At 42.8% G+C, this 27,132-nt stretch overlaps 1 protein-coding gene across 1 annotated transcript in view; it reads left to right on the top strand.

The window, feature by feature from the left end:
- The window catches only part of COP1 (COP1 E3 ubiquitin ligase), a 130,140-nt gene that overhangs the window by 77,626 nt on the left and 25,382 nt on the right, over positions 1-27,132 (top strand). Inside the window, exons 16-18 of the mRNA XM_059821833.1 lie at positions 15,204-15,321; positions 19,226-19,350; positions 20,394-20,554. Coding sequence (XP_059677816.1) covers positions 15,204-15,321; positions 19,226-19,350; positions 20,394-20,554 — 404 coding nt within the window. The remainder of the gene's footprint in view (positions 1-15,203; positions 15,322-19,225; positions 19,351-20,393; positions 20,555-27,132) is intronic.

Genomic DNA, 27,132 nt, shown 5'->3' with positions numbered 1-27,132 from the left:
AACCCTGTGGCACAGTCAGTGAAATGGGGGTTATAGCTCCAGCAGCTTTGGCTGTGATTTTTTCTCCCTGATGAGACTGTGTTGACTCTGCTAGACTGCTTGCTGCCGTTCATATCATACTGCTTCTCCTTCATGGAGAACATCCCTTTCCTCCTTGTGCCGAGTTCCTCTGGAGGTCCCTGCCCATCACTGGCAGCAGGAGGACAACATGAAGCGACTGCCTTGAATGATGCCTCCTGGAAAGGACATGATGTGGATTGGAATTGGGGTTTATGTGGATTTCTTGGTTAAACCCTCTGTGCTTGGGGATACCTGTTGGTAAACATGATCAGTGATCTTGGAAGGAGTTGCTGTGCCGCTTTGATTCAGATGTAGTCATGGTCAAAAGTGTTGTTAGATTGTGTATCTCCGTATGGAGCACTTTCCTTTAGTGGAGAGTACTGGCTTGGCTTCAAATGCCATAGAAAACCATGCTTTAGTTGCCACCGTAGAAGCCAGTCCCAGGATTACCATCTCATATGGATGATATATATGTTTCTTTTCTGGGCTCTTCACTCTGAAAGCTTTTAGATGACCAAAAGATCATTTTGGTAGCTTAAAACAGAACAAATGAGCAATAAACTGGAAATAGAGCCTATACAAGAGAGGAATGGGTATTTGGTTTGGGAAATAATTCTCTTAAAACCAGACAGGCACTTCAGGTGAGAGGGAAGCTAGCGCGTCTGGCTGCAGCCTGATAAAATCTGTTGCAGTGGAGAGGGCACATAAAGAAGAAAAGATCCCTTTTGTCTGTTACTTTAATAAAATATTCTATTTGCATGCTTAGTGAGTTGAAACATTGGGCAGTATAAACTGTAATCACTGCCGAATACAAAATCAGGTAATTTTGTGGTCTTTTCCTCTTTTTAAAAATAGATAGGGTTTTATCCTGAAATTAGCTATATAAATCATGACTGAAGTTATTATTGTTCTGCCTTAGCAATAGCACTGATGCCCTCTACCCATATATTTTCTAGCAGTACCATTTCCCTGCTTAAAAAAAAAAAAAGGCTGAAAATGCATGCAGTTTGCAGCTTGAATGTCCAAGTTGTGCAGTCTGGGTGAGATCAGACTGTCTGCTAACTCTAGTGAGCTAAGCATAGCTATTGATAGTAGCGACGCTTTATTCCCAGCATGGTGTAATACTGTCAGCAGCTACCACTGACCTTTTATTTCCCATATATTATGCAGAGATCATGTCGTCAAAACCAGATTCCTGAGTTCTTAGGATCATCCTAGATGCATCATCCTTTCGCATGCTATATTTTTTCCCTGTAGGACCCACAAATCTAGCAGGTTGGATTGGGGGATGAGAGGGGTTCCTCAGGGCGGCAGAGATGCAGTACAGAGACTACCTGCTCTCCAGGAGCTTCACAAAGTAAGTGGAAGCAGCGGACAAGTACAGATGGACAGAGGAGAGCAACAGAACAGCTGCAACATGGTCAGAGCTTAAGGTTTTGCTGGGTTAGTTTTAACCTTGATCAGGTCTCCACACCGCTTCACTGCATTGTCACAAACTCTTGACAGTGTGAGTTCAGATAAAGTGACTAGCGTAGGGAAAACATGGGGCAGTGCTGATTTGTGTTGGTTTTACTACGTACAGTCTCAGAGTTTGAGACTACCTGCTTTGGGGATACTGTACTCCCTCCTAAACATTCCCAGTTTTGCTTTTCCATCTCTTCCTTCATACTGGCAATTGTGTGGCCAAAACTGAATTGCCTTTTTTCTGGATCAGCTCATGCCCTGATCATAGAGCACCAGCGCCAGCCCCAGACAGGCTTTTGGCAGCCTGAATTGAGATCAGCGTTACCTACCAAGGGGCAAATCCTCACGGAACATCAGGTCTCCTCACAGTGCTGAGGTTTTTCCCCTTTCTTGCCTGCTCTCTCTCTCCTCCTTATTCCCTTCCCCACTTGTACAGTGACACTGAGCAAGAGCACTTCCCAAGAAAGTGCTTTTCCTTCAAAGATGGTTTTGCCCTTCCCCAGCAGGTTTTGCATGCTTTTTAAATATCTTCCCTGTGCACCATCTTCAGCGTTACAGAATAGTATTGTACTCTGGCTTTGAAAGCTGCCACTTTTCTTTCATTGTTGAATGGCCACAAAACTAATGATACCTATCCACAGCATCTAGCGTGCGGAAGGACTCCTGTTGCTATGTCAACAGCTTTGTTTTCATTTGCAACTATTTACCCACCCCTTAAGATCTCTGTAGCGTCCTGATGCACTTACAGTTCAAGGTCACGTGTGGCTTCTTTATCAGCATCGTTCAGTTTTGCTAATATACCTGGTGTCCAAGCAGGACCACTTTGGAGACCATCTTGTCCAGTGAAATACTGATTTTTCTGCTGCAGTAACTGGAGCAGTGATTTCTGTTTTCCGAACACCTCTCTCTAGAGCTAGTCTTTCATGCTGCCTCAGATCTGGGTGACTTGCCTGCCTTGTCACTCAGCTTGGAAGAATGATGAGATATTGATGACCAAGAAGTCAGTATGCCTTTTTGGAAGAGAATTAATGTTTTCCAGCTGAAAGCAAGGTCTTACCTTAATAGATTCTCATAGGTAAGTACTCTGTTCTATTGAAAGCCTGCACTGACTCAAAGAATCTATTTGTGCGAATATATGACATGTTTAGGGTGGAGTTAGGGAGCTTCTTTGGGCTTAAGCTACAGGATTACCTTTAGCGTACAAATCGAGCGCAGTATTCAAAGGCACAGACAAAGGTTAGGCATTTCTTTCAAGCCTGTGGAAAAGTTCACAGCAGTGCTCAAAATTCAGCCTTCATGAAATCGGTCTGACCTGCAGCAGTCCAGGGCTTGCCGATTACTTGTATTGGACTTTACCTGCAGAGTGTCTTTTTTTTGCGGTATTTGATAATCTTCCTCTAGTCCATGATCTCTGAGGCTGTTGGCAGGGCAAGTAGGGGATAAGGTCCACGTTTTGGAAGTGCACACTTGTCACCTTATAATTTAAACTCATTCCAGAATTCATTGCAAAGGCTTCATTTGTTGTAACCTTTGAAAACGTCTACAGTGCTTCAATCAGTTGAGGGTCATTTGGAGGAATCCGTATTTTTGGCCAGTGTGGTTGTGATCATTATTTCTGTCCTGACAGCACTTATTGTGTGGGAAGCACTGAGCTTAGTGGGATTGCTTAGGTTAGAACACCATCTTGAAGGCTTGACTTAAATGTTATTCCTCTTCTTGGATGCTGGGATGTAACTGAAAGTGAAGTATCAAGCCATACCTTCTGCTGTCCTGCTGAAGACAATCTTTCTGGCACTGGTGGGTAGATCACATTCTGTTTCTGCTCAGCAGGAGAACTGCAGCTATGCCATGTTATTTAAGCCTACGATGTTTGCAGTTAAGCTGACTTGCCTGTATCTGCACATCAGAGATGCTACCACATCAGCCAGGCACTGCACAGTGTTGTCCTGTCTTGCTGCAGCTGCTTCCTAGGAAATCACGAAGGGACACACAAACCACTCATAGGTGTGCAGGACATGTACGTGCAAATTTCACATAAGCTTCAGGGCTTAAAAGCTTATGTAACTTTTTTTACTTGCACAGAAAAAGTAGTCTCTGACTTGTGTTGGATAAAGCATTTGCAATGAATAGTGAATAACAATATAAAGACCTATTGGGAGTTTCCAAACTTTATCCCAAAGGTTGTCACACTTCAGTAACAAGTGAACAAATAAAATGAACTTGAAAAGCTCCATTTGATTCTCTGGAGAAAAGGATAAATCTGTCACTAGCAGAAATGAGTGTGCTAATTGTTTGCTTAAATATTCTTTTCCTGAACATTTTGTCTTCTGACTGGTGTAGAAGTCAATGTTACAAATTTCAAATTAAAACTGAAATGAGCCTTGAAATTCAGGAACAGAATAGGCAACTCCAAGATTGATCTTTTCCTCAGGATGTCAAATTGCTCTTGCTGTTGCTGTATCCCTTCGAGTTTAATCCTTTCGAATCTTGGCAGTTTCCAAAGCTGCAATTTTGCTGGTAGCTTATTTAAAGGAATTGCTCATTGGAATGATGTCATCTGTAATGGCTTCCTATGTCGTCATCTGTTCAGACTGCTGCGTAGATTAACCGTTTCAGCCTTTTACTTGGGTAGTGTGCACATTTAGACTTTTCTAACATATAGTACTTTTTCCATACAACTGGTGAAGATTGTCACATTGCAGAGGAAAACCTATAACCTCCAAATGTGATGCGGGCTCTCATCTCAAAGGCTTTGTCTGATAGTATCTGAGCATCCAAGCACTGCATGTGTTTTTAAGAGGAGAATTTTTGAACACTTGGGCTAGGTTGAGAGGAATTCATCTAAAGATGCCCTCTTAGCCTTTTGAATCTTAAGATAACAAAAAGTAAGGCTGTAGATGTGTATGCAGATCTAGTTCCCCTTCACATCACTTATTTCATTGCCTAACTAGAGAGGACATTGTCTCTTTTCTACATTGCATGCTCGTGTGTCACCATGTATTTTCCCGTGCTTATTTCCTTGTCTGCATAATCCCACTATACTTTTCGGGTTTTGGTTTAAGCATTCTTTATCTAAGCTTGAATATTAGCGATTGTGATGCTTTGTTTAATATCTGTCATCTCTGCCGGTGGAGTCTGCTTTGAGGGCAGGTTATGTGATGAATCGGATCACCATCTCCAGAACCTAGTAAAAGAAAGCTTATATCTCCTCAGGCTAGTGAAGCAAAATGTAGTTCTGGACCAAAATCAGGTTTGACTGATAATCTGGCAAACTCGGCCCCTCAGCTGCGTATTGTAATGCATATGGAAGCAGCCTGCACTTTCCCTAGAGACTGTTTGACTGCTCTGAAGCCTGTTGGGTTCTTTTTGTATAATGGTTTCTGATATGTCAAAAACGTGAAGCTGTTGCTTCAGAAATGTACTCTTAAAATCTTATGGAGGATGTTCCTTTTCCTATCTACCTTTCTTAATGTCTTAAGCCCTTACCTACATGATCTTGACCTCTTGGAGCCTGTTGTCCCTGGGAGTCTGACTGTGCTGGCCTGTCCCTCCATCACAGCTCCATGACCTGCACAACTTTGAGTCATTCAAGAGCCAGAGCTGACATGGGTTTGCTGTAAGAATAAATACTATGTGCGATAATATCTTGAATTGGGAGAGATCTGTTTGGCGAATGATGTAGTACTTTTGGCTTTGAAAGATGTATCCAACAGTCATTGTACAGATAAGACTCCTGGTGCTCATGTGAGAAGTTTCAGATCTTCAGAGATGTAGTCCATTTAGGCAGCATGGGTTGAAGCACCTTTTACTATAAAATGACTGTTCTTCACATGTTCTAGGTGTCTTAAAACTCATTTTGGATGTTGGCCTACATGCACTTGTGCATATAGAGTTGTACATGTTACACAGTCAAGGAGAAAAGTTGGATTAATAGTCCGAACAGTACATAATTCTTTTTTCTTTCAGACATAAAGAATGCATTCTTCCAAAAACTGCAGGTTGTTACTGCTGTAGTCTTCATTGCTTTTGTAACATTAGTAAATCTTCCTTATGTGTACTGAATATTTTGTTTCTCCAACAGTCTGATAGAAGGCAATCTTTGAATTGCACAAAAACCAGCTATCCCTTATTCCTGTGAGAAATCTCTGTAGCTCTTTAAAACCATAAAGGTCAAAGTTTCAAAGGAGTTCTAGAGAAATCTGTTTTGCTTCCCCCTCCCATCAGAGCCCTTTTCTCAACTGATTAAGATCTCTAATGTTTTATGCCTCCTTCTCTCCTTAATATGAGACAAGTTATTTAGGGTGGAGGTTTTATGGGCTGCTGTGTCAAAAGCTTTAGACAAGTCAGTAAAAAATGTCCCCAGTGTGTAAAGACCATTATCCATAACATGGCAAATGTCATCTGTAACTTCAAGCCATAGGGAATCTGTGGAATACAAAGGTTAAAAACCCAGTTGGCGGTTCCCATCAAGGCTGCTGTTCCCTTCATCTGTTCAGCAGAGGGAGATATAGATCTTCAGTGAAATGCTAGTGTTGATATACATTTTTTTTAAAAAAGATAGTACATTTGGTGTTAGTAAGAGATGAAAATCACTTTTCTGAAGCAGTGTATAGTCTTCCCTGCAGAGCTCTGTCAAAATATTTCAAGTGCTAACCTGACACCCTCTGCTGTCACATCCCTGAGCCTTTCCTTGGTAGAAGGACAGGTAGGAGGTGCTTATTGTGCTGTTGGTTTTGCCAGAGATTAAGCTGAGGCTACCAGATGTGTTTAATCTAACCTCAGTTCTCTTTAATTCAGTTTTCATGGAGTGGACCTTTCTCACGTTGCTTCCTTTGTCATCCAATCTGCTAAACAGAACACTGTTAGGCATTTTCCTTCTTCTCAGAGCTGTGTTCTACCTTTGTTTAAATGAAAATCTAGGCTGGATTTGTGTTGGATTCCCTAAATGTGATTTTTTTTTTTTTTTTTGAGGCTGGATTTGTGTTGGATTCCCTAAATAGGATTTTTGGAGGCTGTTGCCCATCATGTGTATTGCAGTGTAGGAAAATGAGATTGAGTTGTTATCCCCAAATACCCATGTGCCTTCCTCTGCTTTAGAAACTTCCTTCCATCTCCTTGTTAACATCATGGGCTCTGTGGCTTCCTCACTTAAAAGGTATTTTTTAAGATTTTGCCATCAGTAAAATGGAGCATACAGACCTTGCCTAATCTTGTATAGTCTTCAGAGCGTGATGTAAAGGAAGAGCACATGCGGGAGGCTTTGACCTGCAAGGAAAATATCTATTGAATGCTTTTCCAAAGTTTAGTCCCTCTTTGGGTGGCTGTTGAATTTTTGACACCTATGAAGACAGGGTGTGTGGGAGCTCCCTAGGAGTCTGGTACAATGGTGTTTAAGACCACTTGTCTAGACAGAACTCCGATAGCAAACATGAATGTAGTTCTGCATCCCAAATTAACTCGGGGCACACACATGAAATATAAAATAAGGGCATTGTTCCAGCTTGCTGCTGTGGCCCAGAGCGTTGCTTCTAGACGAGATTTCTGAAATTCCCCCACGGCAACAGAAAATAAAATGGTTATTCAGAGGAAAAACTGTTCCTTTACTGCAAAGGGTACTCCAGGTAAAAAGCGGAGAAAAAAAACAAATACATCAAATGGGTAATTTTGTCTTAGTTATAGAAACAAAGTACTTGCAATTTCTGCTGGAACAGAAAATTGTGAATATAAAGCCGTATCCAGCAAATATTTCAATGTGCTTGTAATAATGGCTGTTGGGATAAAATTTTCTTGTTTCATTGAGGGTTTTTTTTGAAGGGAAGGCATATACAGGAAAAATAAAAAAATACCAGTTAGCTTTGCCCGCGCTGCAGTGTTCTACAGGGAGATGTTGGGGTGAAATGGATTTATTTCTGCTCTCTTCTCCTCATGTGATTTGTCATGCTGCAAGTGGAAAACAGCACACTGCATTCTTCAGCAAAATTCTCCGGATAGTTTCGTCTGTCAAAGGTTCTTTGCTTCAGGCTGTATCAAACCCATTTTTAATCCCCTTCCTAACAGTAAGGGAAATGGTTTGTAAGAGGACACTGATGACAACTCACTGCTGTCGATATTATCTAATTTCTTGAGAAAATTCTTGTGTTAATTTTTGGTGCAGGACTTTGTTCACTTGACTTCAAGTCCACTTTGTTTCCCATCCCTAATGCGTTGTTGCCTTTTCTCTTTTCCCAGAATATCTATTTCCTTTCTGTAGTGGAAACTATCACACTGTCTTCCCTCCATGAAATGGCTTGTGATAGGCCACAGCCTGTGCTGATTGTGTCCCATCCCGGTATTAGTGTGTCAAGTGAAATAAATATCTTTATAGTGTTTCATTGGCTGGAAGGCTTCCTCACAGTTCTTTGTTGAATGCCCAAATGCCACCCTGCATTTTTATTGCTATAACAAAGACCCTTTTTTTTTTTCTCCATACACTCTCTTCTGCCCTGGAAGACACCCAAGATTAAAAATAGTATTATTTTTTTTGTGGTTCCTGCAAGAAGGTGCACCTGTTTTGTTGAGTGGAATTATTCCCAAAGATGGAGTCTTCAACTGTCCTATATCTCCAGAACAAGACCCACATATGGATGTTCAGACTCCAGTCTGCCTCTGTGCCGCAGGGGAGATTAAATCTCCACACTAAACTTTTCGAACAAAGCCACCTCAGTCACATGAAGATCTCGAAGTGCTGTTGTTTGGTGGTACAGACGTGGCAACAGTTAAAGTTCAGCAGTTGTCCATTTTCTTTTTTTACTAGTAAGAAAAAAAAAAAATAATTAAAGGAGAACTAAGGTTGTATGGCAGTGCCTCGTGCCACCCCCATCTTGTTGGGAGTAGGTAGACAAGATCAGAAAGATCTGAGAAGCCAGAAACTTCTGCAGCAAAACACAGCCTAAACATTAATGCTGTAATGCTGGGAGGTGGGCTAATGCCTTTCCTTTCCTACGTCAATAGCAAATAGCTTAAGCAAATTGGGATTAAAAAAATTTCTTCCTACTCCTTTGACATAAGAGTACTTTTCAAGGCAGCAAAGGTGAGGGAAGAGTTTATAGAATCTCTGTCTTTGGAAATGCTCAGAGCTTGACTGAGTAGGACCCTTGAACACAATTATTTAACTTGGAAGTTGAATCCAACTTTGCAGTTGTCCCTTCCTTGAGTGGGAAGTTGGACTGGCTGGATTCTAGAAGAGGTCCCTTCCAACCTATGTTATTCTACGACTTTCAGGGCCCTTGAACAAAAATGGATTTTAAACAGAAACTACACTCTGTGTAGGATTAAGTTTCAGTTTGGGTTTCCTCAGCGTTAAATCCTGAGTTGTCTTTTGACTAGCCTTCGATGATATCGCTGCTGTTGTGGGGAGGCTCTGTTTCCTGGTGTCGAGGTACGAAGAAGATCCACTGGAGAGGTTCCGCTTCCTTATTAATAGCTTTTTAGTTAGTCTCTAAATAAGTATGCAGCTTGTTAGGTGGCTTCGAGCTCAAGAGAGTGCTGAGGCTTTTGTAGGCCTCCTTTCAAATTAAAGGAAATCTATTTTGAAGTGTTTCATCTTCAAGGTTTGGGTTCTGATAGCAGCTGTCTGTCTTTTCTCAGGTTTTTGAGAAAGAGCAGTACTTGTTTACCTGGCCCTTGTTCAGGTTTCTGTAAGGACCGAGGCATCTAATGTGCCCAGTCGTCTTCAGTGTACTGCAATACAGTACACTGTAGTACACTGTACTACTGTTGATTTATTTTTAAATTGGGATGTTGTCCTGTTTATCTCCTTCTTCTTTCTCCTCGCTAACAGAAGAAGAAAAGTTTTTACCAGTGCAAACTGTGGTTGCATGTGAGCCTCCTGAGTCTGTTGCCATTTTTAGTCTAGCCAAAGGCTTTACCTCAGAGGATGCAAGCTTCCTTTTTATGGCAAGAAATCACACCGAGCCTGGCTGAAAGAGACATTTCGTTAACCCATCTTCATGTTAAAGTTCTGTTCTTCTTCTGCTTGTTTATCTATATTCAACAAAAATTCATTCAGGTGGCTTGCCCCCCTCCTTCATGGCATGCCACTTAAGGGAATGACAATGTGTACTCTTTCCTTTCACCCAGAGACACTTGAAACACAAGCTTTCATTTGAACCACTGGGCTCTGGACACTTGAAGGCATAAGGATATGATTATTTTTCCTGCTAAACAAATTGCCTAGGTACAATTCTAGGTAGCTTTGAAGGCTTCATTCTGGCCACTCTGTGTGATGAGTAATCTTGCTTATGCTTGGTATACGGAGGAGAAACAAGTGAAAGGAAAGATCAATTTCTATAGGTAGATGTTCAAATACAAATAATTGGATTTCAGCTAACCCCTTCAATATGTATTGAGCAATGGGGTCTTCCTTCAGGATCTCTGAAATCATTTTTTAAGCAGTGAAAGCAGAAGTGGAATCAAACTCCAGAAAATCACGCCTCTCATCTTTCTTTCTGACTAAAGGCATTTTGTGGGCTTTTTTGTGCCCTTTTACTTTGTTGCTCTTTTGGTTTCTTCAGGATAACCTAATTGGAAGCGAGCAGAGGTACCTTGCACCAAATTTTGCTCTGACTCAGTTTAAGTCTTATTGAAGAAGTCATTTAAATACACCCCTAAGACTATAAATTACTCTTATTCTTACTACTGATGTACATGTTTCACTGGTGAGAACAGGCAGCCTCGATCCAAGCTTGAAGTTCATATGGAGGAAAACGAATGGACAAAGCTGAGGGAATCATCAGCTGAGGACATGAGTTACTAGATGCAACAAATCAGATCATCATGGTCAAAGAAGCACAAGAGAAACAGTGTTTCTGTAAAAACGTCTGTTTCAGTAAAACATCTGTAGCACGAGGCATGCAGGACTGCAGGCTCTGGACAGGGCATTAATATATGAAACAAATTTGACCCCAAGTTTGGTATTGAAGATCTCTTTTATTTTAAAAAAAGAGTCCAAAATGTGCTTTGATAACTTCTAACAGACCACTTAATTAACATCTGGCTCCACACCCTACAACTTCAGTTTTGAATATGGGCATCTTCTTGGCTGTAACATTCATCTGACATGTACCAGCGACCACCATTTACACTCTCAAGTCTATAAGGACTGAAAAATCTGAGTAATGTAAATTACTTATTTTTTTGAATGGATCAATAATCTAAATATTGAACAGTTGAGAAGTACGCATTTCTAAATGATTGAAACAAGAAAAATGGTCATTGATTCTTCAGCAATTCAGTTTTCCAGAGGAGAGCCACAGAACCTTTGTATGCACCTCTTGGGGCTTTCTAGTTGTTACATCCATTGAATATAAAACTGTTGCATTGCAGGTAAATTTTTCTATTGCTGTCCTTGCCTTGATATCCCTTTGAGTAAGTGGTCGGGGGAAAAAAGCCTTGGGGGTGGTGGTCTGCGAGTTAGCTCATGCCATAGACTGGTTAATGTTCGTGATGAAAGTGAGTGTGAAGCACATGCCCTGGAATACGAATGTTACTGGGAATTGCTGGGTACCCGGAGAGTTAAATCACGCTGCTTTTGGGTTATGTGCATTGCTACCCTGGATGTACTGGTACTCAGTGAAACATAAACTGCTGCCGTGTGATGCTCTTTCCTAACCCTTGCCTACATTTTCTGGAGTTGCTGCTCCTCAGTATGTTTTAAGAGCTTTGCAAGAGGTGATGTGTGAGCCTAAAGCCTGCTAGTAACAGCTGTTCTGTGAATTTTATTAACAAATCTAAGTGTAAAAAAAATCACTTTTGGCAAAAACAGACTTTGCCTTTTTTTTTGTTTAAACAACTAAGAATCCAACAGCAATTCCATCTTCCTGAACAGCTCTGAAATGACCTAAGATGCTGCTGGCTCCATTAGCAATTCCCAGCTCTCTTTTTTGGAAGTTTTTAACCTGATTTCCTAAGATCATCATCAGTTCATTTCCTGTGTCCCTATCCCTGCAACCAAGCTGAGTCAGAGGACTGAGATTCAGAAGGTGCTGATTGCTTCACCTTGTACATAACAAAACCATCCTTCCCTTTCGCCCTGCTCCTGATGGCTGGAGTCTTGTGAATTTATGAGCTGCCAAGCAACGAGGGATGCCATCCTTTGCTGACACGGCTTATATTTACTGAAGAGGTGGTGAGATCTTTCAGAAGTTCGGGAAAAGTCTGAATTCTTGATTAGTTGTCACCAGACGGCTCAAAGGTGAAAGCGGCAGCGTCTTAAGGGAAGCAAGCAGTTCTTGAGTGTTCTGGAAAAGCGCTATTTAAAAACTCAGGCTTGTGGTCAGAGACGTCTAAGCAGCAGTGGCAGAGCTTAGCTGCCCTTTTTGCCTTCTGAGATCACTTTAAAAAAAAAAAAAATATATATATATAAAATAAAATATGGCTTGCCAGCAAGCATTTGAATTCAGAAGGCGCAGCAGCAGAATTCTGTCGTGCTCAGCTTCTGCAGTGACATTGAACTAGATGAGAATTGCTTCAGAGTGTTTAATTTGTTATGGTATATATACATGTTCTTTCCCGTTATCTCATATATATTTCAATTAAGCCTGAAAGCAGAAGAAAAAGTAAAGCAGTGAGCTGGTGCTGCCCAGGGGTTAGGCATGAGGCTTTTAACTGTGGAAATGTCATTTCCAAGTTGAAATTGTTCTAAGTGAGTCTTCTGGTCAGGGTGGAAACTGTAGAGCTGCAAAAAAACTGCCGAATGATGATTTTAATGCTCATATTTGAGGAGCAAACCAAGAATCAAATACCTCTGTGTTGTTGGTTAGCAGTGGAATATGCTCCCTGGTCTTCCAGTAATGCCGAGGGCAGGAGCCAGCGGCGGGATGCCGGCTGAGCTTATGGGCTCTTGCAGACTTTGGGAAGTGTTTGATTCCCCTCAGTGCCCACTCTATTTTCCTTACCTTCAGCTGGCTCTTAGAATTAATTTGTGTTCTGAGCTTTCCAGAGCACCTTGCCTCAGACCTGCTGGTGTGTCCGGGATGCTGCCGATCGCAGACAATTTCGGCTCATCAAACTCCACCAGGCGAGGCTGCTGCCAGGGTACCTGGGAGTTGTATTCTTCTCATTTAGCTTCATTTTTGGGCGCTCTGCTTCCTCAGCAGATGGCATTTTTATCATGTTTTCAGGAAGTCCATATGGCCTACAAGAGAGAGTATCTCTTTAATTGTAAAACATGACCACCTGTTCCGATTTTAATGAATGCAGTGAGCATTTGTCTTCATATATCTACTTAAAAATAGCTGCTTCAACTGAATTTAAAAAAAAAAAACTCAAATGGGCACCAACACTTTGGCTGCTGAAATAATCAATTAATAATTAAGTGGCTAATTTTAGAACCCACTGGCCTTGCCCATTCCCTCAGACTCGTTGTGATGAGAGCAGACAGTGATTGATTGCCCTGCCAATGCCGAGAGGCACACGCAGTGCTGGGGCCAGATGCCGGCAGGCTTCGAGCTGTTTATTGCGATATTTAGAAGGTGAATGCGACTTCGTATCTCTGCTCTGCAAATGGACTTGTCTTTCCTGCTGTAGCTCTTTCCTCTCCGCATTGCTCCAGCTGCTCACACGCAGCCATCCACATGTACCCCTTTCCCTGCCACCCTCTGAAGGATGAAATCTGGTGCTCAGAAGGTATCCTGATGAGGGGCCAGCTGGAGAGGAGGTTGAAACTGAGCAAAAACAGGCTTGAAAGGCTTATCCACTAACTGCTTCCTAATAGAAAGCCCTGCTAGAATCATTCTGCTCATTAAAATAACAATTGCCAGTTAACTGTTTCGTAGCTCCCACAGCAGGTACACCAGCCAGGTGAGAAACTGGAATATTTTGGCTCAAGCTTTCAGGGAGGTGGAAGGGACCAGGATGCCCAAATCTCATTAAAGAAGTGTTAACACTTACATCGAAGTCCTTTGGAAAATTAACCTCTTTATTGAATAAGCCTGTCGCAACATCATCTTGTTCTAAAGCTAATTAAAATGCCTAAATGGTAGCAACACTCTGAGACTTTGGTCAGTAGTGTTGGCTGTTCGGAGGGTTAATATTTCAGTGGTAGAAGAAACAGGAGCATTTGAAAGAAAGCTTGGGGGTACAGCACTTCCCAGCATTTCAGTGCTTGCAGTAACGGGCACAATAGCTGCTGGGTTTCAACACAGCTGGGTAATTCGACAGTTTGGTGTAAGTGGTGGAGAAAACTTGGTGTGGCTGCTTGGAGCATCAGCTTTTACACAGCGAGGATTAAGAGGGCCAGAAACCTCATACTGGAGAAGTCTCTGAACCCATCGTATTATACAGAGAGCAAGATGCTGGAAGGAGTTAGAGGGGAAGGTGACTTGCCTGCTTACCTCGTTTTGCTGAAGGTGTTTCTGACACAGCCCCCCCCCCGCCCCGTCCTGTCATGGCCACCAATTAGCCCGTTAATACGGGTGAGAAGCTACCCTTGCCGGTCTACGGCGGTTGCTGTAGCCTGATCGATGTAAATCCAGTTATCTCTCAAACCACATGGGATTTTGAGACAGCTGGGTGTTGTTTGTACGACTGAGAGCCCTGCTTTGAAACACTGTGCAAATACAAAAATAACCATAGCTATTGGCATTTAAATTCATTTCCATGTAATCTTGGTGATAAACTTCCATTGGTGGGGTGTTATTTCAGTGGGAGGAGGGTCAGAGCAGTTTTCAACTGACGTCTGGGTATTGCAAGTTGCTTAGTGAGAAAGGCGTCCATCTCAGTTTCCTTACGTGTGTGTGGCCTTCCCTCCCTGCGCTTCCAGAATAGCAAGGGATAATTAAATGAAGTTCAACATTAAAGGCTGAAAGTTGGGAAGGGAAAAGCTTATTAACCTTGTTGAGCTGGAAAGAGCACTCGGGGTCTTTGGGGCTTGGGTCTCATGGGGTTTTCTGTTCTTATTTTTCTGTTTTCTTGGGAATTGACACTTACGAAGAAAATAATATGTACTGTTAATTCTGCTGCGATCCCTTTTATGTGGTTGTGGCACTGCACCACATCTGTGAATTAAATCTTAAGAAGAACTGGAATTTAGTGTGTTGTCTTATTAGCAGAAATGCTAATTCTCTCTTGATTGGTAATAAAATCAAAGGAGAGAAGCAAAAACCACAAGTATAGAGGTTACCCATTTAGGGTAAGCATGAGAAATTTAATCCCTATTTTCCTGGATACCACTTCAGTAGCAAACAGACTGTTTTTAGCCTAGGGTTCTTCAACAGTTTTCCAAGAAGGGACAGATTGAGGAAGGAGAAGAGGGTGCAGGGAATTAGAAATGCCAATTAGAGTGGCCAGGCAGGGAGCCAAGGCAGGCAGGAGAGGCAAGAGTCCCTTCAGCTGCCGGCTTGCATGTGGGCCGAATGGGGTTTGCGGGAGGACACATGTATGTGCACAAACACGTGGATGCACCTTTTCCCCTCGCTCACTCTTTGAAAGGCATTTGGACATTTACAGATGGAATTTTGGGACTGTTTTAAGAAGCCTGTTTAAACACTCCTTTGCTATAGTGCAGACTGTTTATCCTAGACAAGGCTTTAAGGGAGGTGTGGAAGCTGCAGGCAGGACTTTTATTGCAAGCTGACTATTAGAGGTCCTGTGCATACTTTCCCATCTGATTAAATCTTGCCCCTCTTCTTTCTCATCTCCAGATCACTGTGTTCACTACTACGATCTTCGCAACACTAAGCAGCCCATCATGGTGTTCAAAGGGCATCGCAAGGCAGTCTCCTACGCAAAATTTGTGAGTGGGGAAGAAATCGTCTCTGCGTAAGTATTGCCTTTCATGTAGGCTAAAAACTTCGTAGTCCTTGCTTTCCGGCGCTCTTCAGGGCCGCTGTGCAAGTTCACCTGCGTGGGTGGGTGCGCACACTAGCTGCTGTGCTTTTGGGAAGCAGATAGTTGGTTTTTTTCTAAGACAAAAATAGAAATTCATTCCTGGTGTCACTTGGCTCTGCTCCGACTTGGGGAGCTAAAAAGCATAAGAGGAATACAAAGACAACTAGATGCAGCTTCTGACCGCAAGCCCCATCTTTGGGAAGCTGCAGGTGGACTGTCCTTCTACAAGGTGCTGTGTGTGCTGTGGATGCTCCTGACCAGAGCTCTGCTGTAGAGAAGGCTGCTGGCAGAGTCCTGAGGATAGTAATCCATGGTAAAACACAGCTGATGAGCAACACAAGGGATCAAATGGTGCTGCTATGTCTGAAGAGAAGGTTTAGCCAGAGCCTGAAGGCAACTCGAGTAGGACTGACTGATCCGTCCTCTGGTAATTTATTAATCTGCTCTGCAAAGGCCCTTTTTAGGATTATACTTGGGTTAGAAAGTAGACAAGGAGAAGTTGTGTTTTGTGGTCCTGATGGCGTGCACCTTTTCAGCTAGGGTAGATCATAAGGTCTGCTATGGGGATGAAGAAGAATAATATTCTACAGATTCTGTTCAGTTATGTGGCCAGATGTGTCTGTCCCAAAGCCAGATGTGGCTGCCTCAGTTCTAGGTAGGTTTTCAGTCATGTGGGAATGAGTGTGTCTGTCAGATCACGTAGTGAAAGGTTTGAATGACTGGCTACAAGCCTCTTAAAAAACCAGAAGTGAGCCCCTCTTACACAGTGGGGAAAATGCAAGCAACCTCGGGGGCTGCAGGGGAAGCTTTGATCTCGACACACCCATGTGTAACACCCGAGGGCAGCAGGGATGGATCACAGGGGTAGGTCTAGTCCCAGAAAGTACGCCTGCTGCCTTGTACCGAGCCAGTGATTATCTAGCTTGGCTCTGTCCTGTGTTTTCACACAGTTCACTCTAGAAGGCTGGAGCCATAGCAGAGCATTTGAAGGTGTATTCAGGCTGCTAGTGAGTAACTCTGAGCTGAGCTGCATGATGGAAGATTCCCTGGTGGCTTCTGGTACTGTTTATATTTAATCAGCTCCTCTCTTCTTACTTGCATTAACATTATAACTCTATAAGGGTGCAAATTCATACCTAGAACACAGAGGAAATTAAATTTGATGCTTTGAACCAAATCTGGGTAAGAAGAAAGTGTTTAATAGAAGCAGCAGGAAGCTGGGAATGTTTTACAGCCATGATCAAGTGGAGCATCATTCATGGGATGTTTCAGGACAGAATGACCCTGTCTTGCTTGAGCTGACCGTTTGAGAAAGCTTATCCCAGAGTCCTGGGGGGAATATTGATAGAGCTGTCAGACTTGGACAGGCAACAACACGGTGAGAGGACTAACTGGAGGGTTCAAGTATCTTTTTCTGCATGAACAGAAAGAAATGTCGGAGAGAGTAGATGATTTTTCATGTCTGTCTTTTGCAAATTGAGGAGAGGAGACAGCAGTAGTGATTCCCAAAAATCAAGCACTGATTTCTTAAGAAAAAATTATATGTATATTCAGATTCTCTAGATTTCTAGCTAAAGCTGTTTTATAGATTGCATTGATTTACTTTGACTTGCAGAGTTAGGTCTTGACCTCAAGGGTGTTCAGAACTGCCTGGTATTTAGCACAACACATTGATTGCAGTGCTGATGTACAGAGAGACAGATTTAACAGCAGCGCATCCAGGATATTTTTTTGGAGAGGGTATGAAAGCAGAAGAGCAGTGTAACAGCAGTGGGATCAATGGCCGTTTCCTCTCCTTGCGGTCCAGTGGCGGATAACTTCCTTCTTTTATGGCATGCTTATCCTAAGCATTGCAAACATGGCTAGAGCTTGATGAGAATTTGTTAACAGTAAAAGCATTCCATTAATAATAGACTTTAAGTGTTTTTATGTTATTGAAGAGATCTAGAATGCACGCTACTAAAACGTAGAGGTTAAGTGCCTATATATATGAGGTCTTCTTGATGGGTTAGCTAATAGCAGAAGCTGTCACAGGAATCTGACAGCTTGTAGACCAGGGATTAGTCTCTTGCTGCTTTACCCTGCCTTCAGAAAAGTTTAGTTTCCAGGCAACTCCGAAGCTTTTAAAAGCAGCGTTTTAAAAATACGGCTGCCCTGATAGCACAGAAGGCACCTCCCTGTACTTGTGGGCCAGAAAAGCAGTAGCGTATACCTTTTTGCCCTTTCTATGAGCTATGCTGCTACTGTGATGGTAAGGACAAGAGAAGGGAAGGGAGAGTGAGCAGCAGTGTAGGGCAGGGATGGATGTGGAACAAGCATCAGGCAGAGAAGCCGAATACTCTGTTTTGGGGCCCCCGGTCAAGACCTGGGATGAGGAATGCACTCCTGCTTAAGTCACAGTATTACAGATAAAGTTCATACCTTCATTCTGATCTGACCCCATACCGTTATTACAAACGACTAACAAATCTTGCTGCAGCTCCCTTATCGCTCCTTTGTCATTCCAGCTGTCATTGAGGACTGAGATAAGGTTTTTTGCAGTAAAGCACGAGGTCCATCTCTCTCTTTTGTGCTGTATTTCTAGGTAAATGTGACATTGGTGCAGCACTAATGTGTCATATCTTTGGTAATATTTGATGGATATTGGGTGGGTTTTTTTTTCCTTCAGCTTTTAATATTCAGAAAGCAGCAAGGTTGGGTGATGTGACTTGTAAGAGGGGAGTGTTACCTACCTCCCTTTCCTCCCACCCAGGAGGCTGGCAGGTCCTGCTCCCAATCTCTTTCAAATTTAAGGTCAGAACAGCACTACCCATGTCCTCAAGGGTGGTTTCACAGGGCTCCAGTCCCACCACATCAGTGTTTCTTCACCTACTGTGTAAGTCAGTGAGTGCCAGAGTATCAGAGCCTGGCGATTGCTAGAGAGTAATGCCTGGGAAGTGAGAGGGGCTCGCGTCCCCTGAGGCTTGGGGGAAGGAATTAATCCTATATCTCCTGGAACCCTGGGATCTTCCTATTTCAGTTGAGCTCTGCCAGGCAGAGGAGACTACCTCCACCTCCTTTCTTTTGCCAAAGGGAAAATGTTTGCTCACAGTAAACAGAAAAACATTTTGAAGGCAGGTATGTTTGCATGTGGGGGAACAACAGAAAACATCAATTTTGATTTAATCCCAACAGAGTTTGTGTATTTTTAATGGCAATAGTTAGCTTTGCTGCTGAGGTGAAAAAAGTGGAAGTTTGAGATCTGTATCCATGCAGTCTCAATTACACATGAGCAAACCACATCAATTTAATGCTAATAGTAACTCCGAACTCCTATAGGTTTTTATATGCTGCTGCTTGGTATTGGGCAGGAGGAAGAGAACATGCTTTCAGGGCAGCTGGAGAGGGAGGAAGCTGATTCCTCCTCCAGTCCTGTAAAGGCATGAATGAGAGTTGTAGTCAGCAGGGAGAAGGGAACAGATTTTGTCTATGCTGTAGAGGTTTAGAAAAAACATATATTCAGTGTGTCCTGGATCTGCGAGGACATGGAGGAGGCAGTGATGGCCTTAAGGCTGTACAGTTCAGTGGAGGACTCTGCAATTGATAGGAGAAAGGAAGAATAATAATTCGGGGAAGTTTTTGATTCAAACTTGTAATGCATTTTGACAGGCTTCTAAAATAACGTGATACCTTTCCGAGCTCAAGCTGAGTTGCATATGATTGAAAGTGGGATAAATCTCCTGCAGTGCACTAAGACTTCCTACATTTACATTGCAAGTAGGGTGTTAAGGAGCAGGGTTGCAAGTGAGGGATACCTGCCATATGGCACCAGGGTAACTTTAGGTATTGTTTTCAGGTCAACAGACAGTCAGCTGAAGCTGTGGAACGTAGGGAAGCCTCACTGCTTGCGCTCCTTCAAGGGTCACATCAATGAGAAGAATTTCGTAGGGCTCGCATCCAACGGAGACTACATCGCCTGCGGTGAGTAGAGCAGCCTTCCTGACAAATGCTAATGGATGCTTAGTTGTGCTACATAGCTGCATGGGCTTTTTAAAAGAGGATTGTTCTGAACTTCCACCCTCTTCCCTTCCCAGGGAATGGCCTGTACTTGGTTTTCTCCCATTTCAGATGACTTCATTGTATATGATGATTCAGACTTGCTGTCACCAAAAATCAGCTACTAATGTAGTCGCTGTTGATATGACTTATGTCTTTCAAGTTTATCAACTGACACATCCTCCCACATCTTTCTAAGGAAGGGCAGTAGCCTGGACCACACGAGTAGTCCTGTACTTGTCACTTGGTATGGCATTCTGCATGGCAAAGCACTAACACTCTCATTGTGAACAGCTTCCTAGAAGACTAAATCGTCCTTAAGGACCCTTTGGCAGTTTCTGTCCTTTCACCGCTTAAGTTGGTCTGTTGAACCTCTGTAAATCCACAGGTCTTGGTGGGAAAGCAGTGACAGGCTGATTGCTGTGGCATGAGCAGGACAGCTGTGCCAGCACTGAAGGGAGGACCTTAGCTTGTGTATACTCTGATCTCTGTACAGCTTGCAAGGCGGAAATTGGGATGGATTTCTAAATAAAGCCTGCACACCGTCTAGTCTCTCTTACTTAAACCTCCACAGACCAAACTGTCATACTTGATTACAGCAAGCAAAACTGTGACAGTGCTACCTGCCTCGGAGCTGTAACGCCGAGCAGACTGGGTGTAGTGGTGTTTCATGTGGTAGCATAGATGCTCTGCTCTGCCCTAAGGAAGTTATGGGGGATGGTTGGGATCCTGTCTGTTTTGCAAGTGGGCTTCGTACTGCAGTTGTCTTGTAATAAAACCTGGTTCTGTTATTAAGCATCGTGAAAGTTTGCTGTGGAGCTCTCCCAGTTGCCAAGGCACCACGAGCGTGATGATAACTACAAGGAGGAAATGTCTGGTCTTGTCTTAAACAATGAAAGAGCTAAGAAGCCTTATTTCTGTGCCTGCTACCAGAACCTAATCTTGTATATTTATTTTTTTATTTCTAGGAAGTGAAAATAATTCCCTCTACCTATACTATAAGGGCCTCTCAAAGACACTGCTGACGTTCAAGTTTGATACAGTCAAAAGTGTCCTGGACAAGGACCGGAAAGAAGATGACACAAATGAGTTTGTGAGTGCTGTATGCTGGAGGGCACTACCAGATGGGGTAAGCTTTCTGCTCAGGCACCCAGCCAGGTGCGAAAGGAATGCCTCCTGCATATTCACAAAATAGCATTGCTAAGGGTTTGACTGCACTTGGTACTTTCCCATTTATGGGGACTGCAGATCGGCGTGAGAACGTGAAGATCTGTAGGGTAACTGAAACGCTGGGGGAGAGAAGGAACTGCTGTGCTTCTAACTATTCCGCCTGGGTCTTTGAATTTCTCAACTTGGCATCTGAAATCCCAAAAGCAGCATTGTATTTCTGGCACTTAATGTTTTTTGTGGGTGCATTAGTGAGTGTTTTGTTGCTTTAATGAAGGCACCTGCAGATACTTGCAGTGGAGCCTTATCTCGATGTTCCTGTGTCTGTATGGGCTTGCTCATTGAAATACAGCCCCTGTGTTTAGATGAGTAGATATGTAAAGGAGGCAAGCCCAGGCTGCAGTCACCTCAACGACTGTTGCGGTGACACTTAATTCATATACATAGCATGTGTACTAATGCTGCAGGCAGACCTGACGCAGCTGCGTGAGAGTGGCCTTTTGGCATGAGGCTTCTCTGGAGAACAAAATACTGCTTTTAAATTCAGAGTGCTCTTGAAAACGTGCACAAAAAAAAACTTGAGCAAATAACTCTGTTGCATGTACAAGGGTTTGCAGATCAGATACTTAATGGGCTTGTTGAGAGGGGGAGGAGAGGAGCTCATCCTAAATACAGTCTTCAAGTAACTGAAGTGGAACGTTGCCTAATTGATGTCCTGAGATGCTGCATTCACAAAGATAGCGTTTTGGAAGGGTAATGTCTACCAATCTGTTTCCGTATGAAGAAACTGCCCCCACAACTGTGATTCAGCTGTCACTGGCATAAACTTAGTTCAGAAAGACGCTTCTGAATCAAAATAAAAATAAACCTGAGCATCTGAAATTGCACTTTCGATTTAAAAGTAAAAAGTGGGCTGTTGTGGTTGAACAGTGGGCGTGAGATTTGAGTGATGGGAGGGTCACCAGCTTCTTTCTGGCTGGGGATTTAGGAAGATTTGGTATATACACAGATGTCATGTCTCAGATGAAGAGTGGCTGTTAGAAGTTGCGTAATCTGTCTTTCTGCTGGATAAAAACGTGCTGAGGGAACCTGTGTGTCCAGAAATGCCCTTCCCTGAACTTTCTTCACTGCAGTGTTTCTGTGTTGGGTTGTCTTGCCCACTGACCTCCTCCACAGCTTTTCTACAGGCAACAGACTCCCTGGTGTTATTTCTGTTGCTGTCTGCTCCTTATCAGCCTTTTCCTGATTAATGTGCTTTACTCTGATAGACCTTCTGCTTAAATGACTGAGAAACTTTTGAGCAGTCACCAAGGGCTGTCAAGCAATTCTTCATAACCGCTATGAAAAATATTGTGCAAAAATGTAATTGTTAAATCAGGCCCATCAAGATTGCACCAAATAATGTTCAGGCTTCAGTCCATTAAGCAGCATGCAGAATCCGTTGCTATTCTGATCTTTTTTTTTATTATCATTCCTCTGCTTTTCCCTGGGCTTCTTCTAAATTAGCCTGTTTCTCCCATGACAGCCACAGTACCTGGCTCTCGTTTGTGAAGAAAGCAGTGAAAAGCTGCCTGGGATCTGAGAGCCGCTGGCTGAGTGTTTTGCCTCTGCCTGTGGTGCATACCATCCTGCTTTACATACTGAGCAAGCAGCCTCGCTTGCTTTTGCCAAGAGGCCTTAATGCTTCCTTGCACCATATCTCCAGTCCCCCCCGAGACGAGAAGTACTCTTCACCGATGTAGCTGCACATTTCTCTTCCCTCTTGTACCGGTGCAGTGGTCCTCTCCGACCTAATTGATACTTTACTCATGTTCTTAGGAAATTAAATTACTGCACAACCAAAGGTCATTTATGTCCACAAAGTCTTGCTCAAACGATGAAACTTTTATTCCTCATTTTGGTAACTTTTCTTAAATTCAGCATTAAATTTTTCAAATGAGCTTCGTATATACAGGCTTCCCTAAAAACTGATGTGTTGTTTTAATGATGCTCGGATGAACTAGAGAAGGCCTTTGCCTCGCAGTGCTGTCAGCATCTGTGGGAATCGGGGAACCCACAGCCTATTTCTGGCTTAATTGCAGACTTTGATCCTGGGTGAGTCACTCTGCCTTAGTTTCCTAATTATAAGAGTTACCGCGCCTACCTTTCACTGCTGGCGGTGATCGCGCCTGCTGTGCTGAAGGGTGCGTGCGTTGAAGCAGCTCCAGCCTAGCAGCAGCACAGAGCCCAGCGTGGGTTGGGAAGCCTGCCCCAGAGCCCCAGGGAGCACGGCAAATAAGCTTTATACTGCTGTGGGCGTGCTGTTCTCCGTGCCTTGCTGGGCTGCTTCAAAGCCCTCTCACTTGTCTCCATGCAATGGTCACTGGGCAGTAGCTTCAGCTTGCCTACCTGAAGTGTTTCCGAGGAGGGGAGACGCAGGCGCTGTGTGCCAGCCTTTCCCCAGGGCTCCCCAGCAGAGCCAGACTCTGTTCAGTTTCCCTATGGTGTTGCTCTCAAGGATTGTTCTTTAATTAACCTTTCAGGATGAGTAAGTTTCAGATCTGTCAGTTATCTTGGGAAGCATGAGTACATGTACTCCTTCACTTCATGCACTTCAAGTGCAAAATCTCGGATCCTAATTAAAACTTAACTAAAACTTTCAGATGAAATGTCATTGATTCTTTCTTAAATCTATTTTTATGTAATTCAAGCTTTTACTTCCTCCTGAGCCAAAGTCGAGCTGTGCCAGCAGCCCTTGCCAGAACCCATCTTTTTTTTTTTTTTTTTTCTCTGCGTTGGTTTTCCTTTGCTTACAAAGATGCAGGGACCTTTCTGCTAGAGCTGTCATCTTTCCAACCACAGAGGTCCAGCCAGTGCCTTCTTTCCACCTGTGTCAAAGCCATAATGAGGGAGAGAAATTGTTCTCCATAAGTGCTTGTTAGCATTTTGCATCAGGCTTACTCACTTTTCAACTCTTAGGTGATGTTTAGAAATAAGCACTAGCTTGTAGGCTAATAGATCTGTTAGACTCTTTGGAAAAAAAAAACCCAAGCAAACAAAAAAACCTCTCAGCAGGTACATCAAGAAGCGAACTTTTGCTACTGCTTCTTTCAGTGCTGTGTTTTGGACAAGGGTAAATAGGCTATATTTTTTTTAAAATAGCACTTATTTATAGTTTGTGGGGAAAACCATTTCTCACTTCTCATTTTACTCTAAAAATTGATCAATATTTAAAAGTAGAGAGAGCTTCAGGACACTTTTGGCCTAAGTGACCTGATAAACATGAGTTAGACACAGAGATGCATTGCAGAACCTTCCCTGAACCAAATTTTTTTATTTCCCAAGTCAAGGATTTTATAGTATACCTTTGCCGTCCTTTGTTTCTGGCACCTCGGCAAGATTTAGCCAGCTTGATTTGAAACGTGAGTCTAGTCTTGAGATTGGAAAATACGTTCTTCGATTTCATTAGCATGTAAGCAGATGATGCCCTTGCGTATAGGGATGCCCTTGCGTATAGGGATGCCCTTGCGTATAGGGATGCCCTTGCGTATAGGGATGCCCTTGCGTATAGGGATGCCCTTGCGTATAGGGATGCCCTTGCGTATAGGGATGCCCTTGCGTAGGGAGAGGAAATTACAGTAGTGGTAGGAGCTCATTGCAGCTAGGTGGGTAGAGATGTTTTATCGGTCTTGGGTGGGTGACTCCAGTTTTGTCTAGGTACGTGGATAGTAGCTGGAGGAGATTGGTTTGTACTTTGTTTTCCTTTATGTATCCTATGTGTTTTCCCCTTCCCTAAAGGGGACACCTTTCATTTGGACCTGCTTTGCTGTATTGCAGAGTTTGAGATGTGCCTCACGCAGCTGTGTTAAATAATTGCATCTCAAGTAGCCCCTTTCCCAGTCATGGTTAGTGTTTCTCAAAAAGAAGCTGTCAAAAGAGAAACCGAGGCTGAACCTGCTCCCAGGACAGCAAAAAGGTATTACCACTGAACACAGAAGCAATTTGATTATGTAGATTAAGCATGGCTCAATCTATCATAATCACTGTAAAGAAGCCATTTAATTTTGTACCTGTTTGCATGAGTATTCATTACTGCCAATAAGCAGGTTAGCCGGGGAAGGATTTCTCAAGCAGAAGTGTCGAGGCTTTGATACCGGTAAGGAGATGCAGATAAGAACAGGAGAGAGAATGCCATGCAAATTAGCTTAGGTAAAACTTCATTTGTTTTTTCCTTTTAGAGGGGTAAGGAAGGGAAATCCATTGAGAACGGTGCGGCAGACTTTAACCGAGTCATCTTGCTGCAGTGAGCAGGTGGGTGGTGGTACATGCTGGATGGATGCTGAGGTCTCCTGGCACTTGGGAGGAAGACTCTCAGAGCGGTGGCATGGCAGTGCTGTGAAAGCATCTCTTCTGCCTGACGGGGGAGAGCAGAAACCTGTGTTTGTGTTTTCTCACCTCATCGCTCTTCAAAAGTCATTTTAATTTAGAGGAGTCTCGCAACAATCATCTAGCCGCGAGTGAGAGAATCAGGCTGTGGGACTCCAGGCTTCAGGTTGCCTTTAGGCACTGTCATATGATGGAAGTATCTTCGTAATTAGTCTTGCATCTCTGAGCTTCTCTTTGTTAATCTAAGAGGATGGAAATGTTCCCTCCAAATAGGTTTTTGGTGCACCTCTTCAGAAAACGAGCTTTTTCTTCAGTTTATTTTTCCTTTCCTCTGAACATTCAGCATTGTTTCTTAATGATGTCTGGCTTGAATTCTTTAAATAGAAACCTATAATTGTACTGCAATAAGCTGGTCACTTAGTAAGGCTGTAATCTTGTTCACTGATGAAAAGTAGCCATCCTTTGTTTCCCAGTAGCCTAATAAATGGTACACAACGTACACAGGAGCTAGTCAGGGACTCTGATAATTTACAATCAGCAAATTGGCTCCCTTCACTGGAATTAATTTAGCCAATACAAATTATTTTGGGAAGTGATTCATTGCCATTTTAAAGCACTAATTAATTTGGATGACTTATGAACATTAAAAATGAAACCTCCTTTGTCATTCTCAGATAACCAAATGCTTATTCAGTGTCATTCTTAAGTAACTTGTATCGACTGTAACTACATTTCTTGTAATTTGAAATATGAATTCCAATGGGATTTTGGGGGGGAAAAAGTGTAAGACTTGATATTTTTTGGTTCTGTTTTGCTGCTGAAATTTTAAAGGCTCAAAATTGATGAGAGTTTTGACTTCCAGCTTCAAGTCTGTTGTCTTATTTTTGCAGCATCCTCAACTAGTTGTTCAGATGCCGGTTAAGATACACCTAGGTAGTAATTTAAAGCTTACGACATAAATGCCTGCCTGGAATGGTCAAACCCAAGCTGTCCCTTGCTGCCTCTGATACCGGCTGCGGGCACAGGTAGCAGCATGAGGAGCTCCAACCGCAGCATTTTCAGGGAGAGAACCTGCTGTTTTCTGACTCGTCCTTTCTTTCCTAGACCAGGGCTGGCGTGCAGCATCTCCCAAACCAGTATCCTTGCAGGTTAGTCTCTGGTGTGGTACCACACTACTGCTTCATCCTGGAAATGCTGTGGTCTTCATCTTCTCTCTCGTGATTGAAATGCACAGCAGTTTATGGGAGGCTGAGAATGAGCACCTTCTAAGAAAAGCAAGGAGATGTGACTTTGATCGGGTTTATTCTACTGGTTTTTCTTCCCCTCCTGAAAATCTTCAAAGATTTACCTCCCTCCTGTGGAAGCTGTCTAAGCTCCGTAGCACGCGTGCTGTGAAGCTCGCAGCTGTCTGTGTGATGGCTTCCCACTCCTCTTGACATGCCCTCTGCTCTCTGGCCGTTGGCAATGCTTTAAACAAGAAGTGTTCTTTGACTTTCATTGCTTTGCTGCCGCGCACTTTCCTTAGGTAGTAAATATATTTTATTTCTCTTCCATCCTTACCTTTTTCATGTCTATTCCTTCCTTACTCATTTGAAAATCTCAAATCTTCGTTAAAAACAAGTGGAACCCAGAATATCAAAAGATGCATCATACATCATGCATGGTTGACCCCCCCCCCAAATACTAGTGTATTACTTATGTATACCAACACACACTATATATATTGTTTTATATGCTGCTTGAAAAATATTTTCATGCGCAGAATAATTTCTACCTTGCAGATAAAAGATGTCACAAGTTCAGTATGTATGCTTCTTTATGCTGAACATACTCTTATACTTTCATATCCGTATCTCTTCAAATGCTTATTTTGGGCTCTATTTTTTCTGTGGCTAAGAATTAATTAAAAAATACTCAGGTGACTAACAATATTTTACTCGTCATCACAACCCTTGGAGTCCAGCTGCAGAGAACTTTGTGGGGAGAAAAAGAAATCATACTCTACTACTAACAGTTCGTGCATTATATTGAAATCTCAGTGTGTTGACACTTCGGTCCATGTGAAAGACCATCTTGATAATGTGATTATGCAAACGCCAGGCTTTAGGAGAAAGTGTTTAATTTTGAGTTTTCTGTGGAAGAAGAAAAATATTGGTAAATGTTCTTTCGGTATTG

Source organism: Gavia stellata, chromosome 10, assembly GCF_030936135.1.
Source record: "Gavia stellata isolate bGavSte3 chromosome 10, bGavSte3.hap2, whole genome shotgun sequence".
Taxonomy (NCBI): Eukaryota; Metazoa; Chordata; class Aves; order Gaviiformes; family Gaviidae; genus Gavia; species Gavia stellata.
The sequence above is the reverse complement of the archived record's forward strand: the minus strand, read 5'-3'. Positions and strand labels throughout refer to the sequence as shown.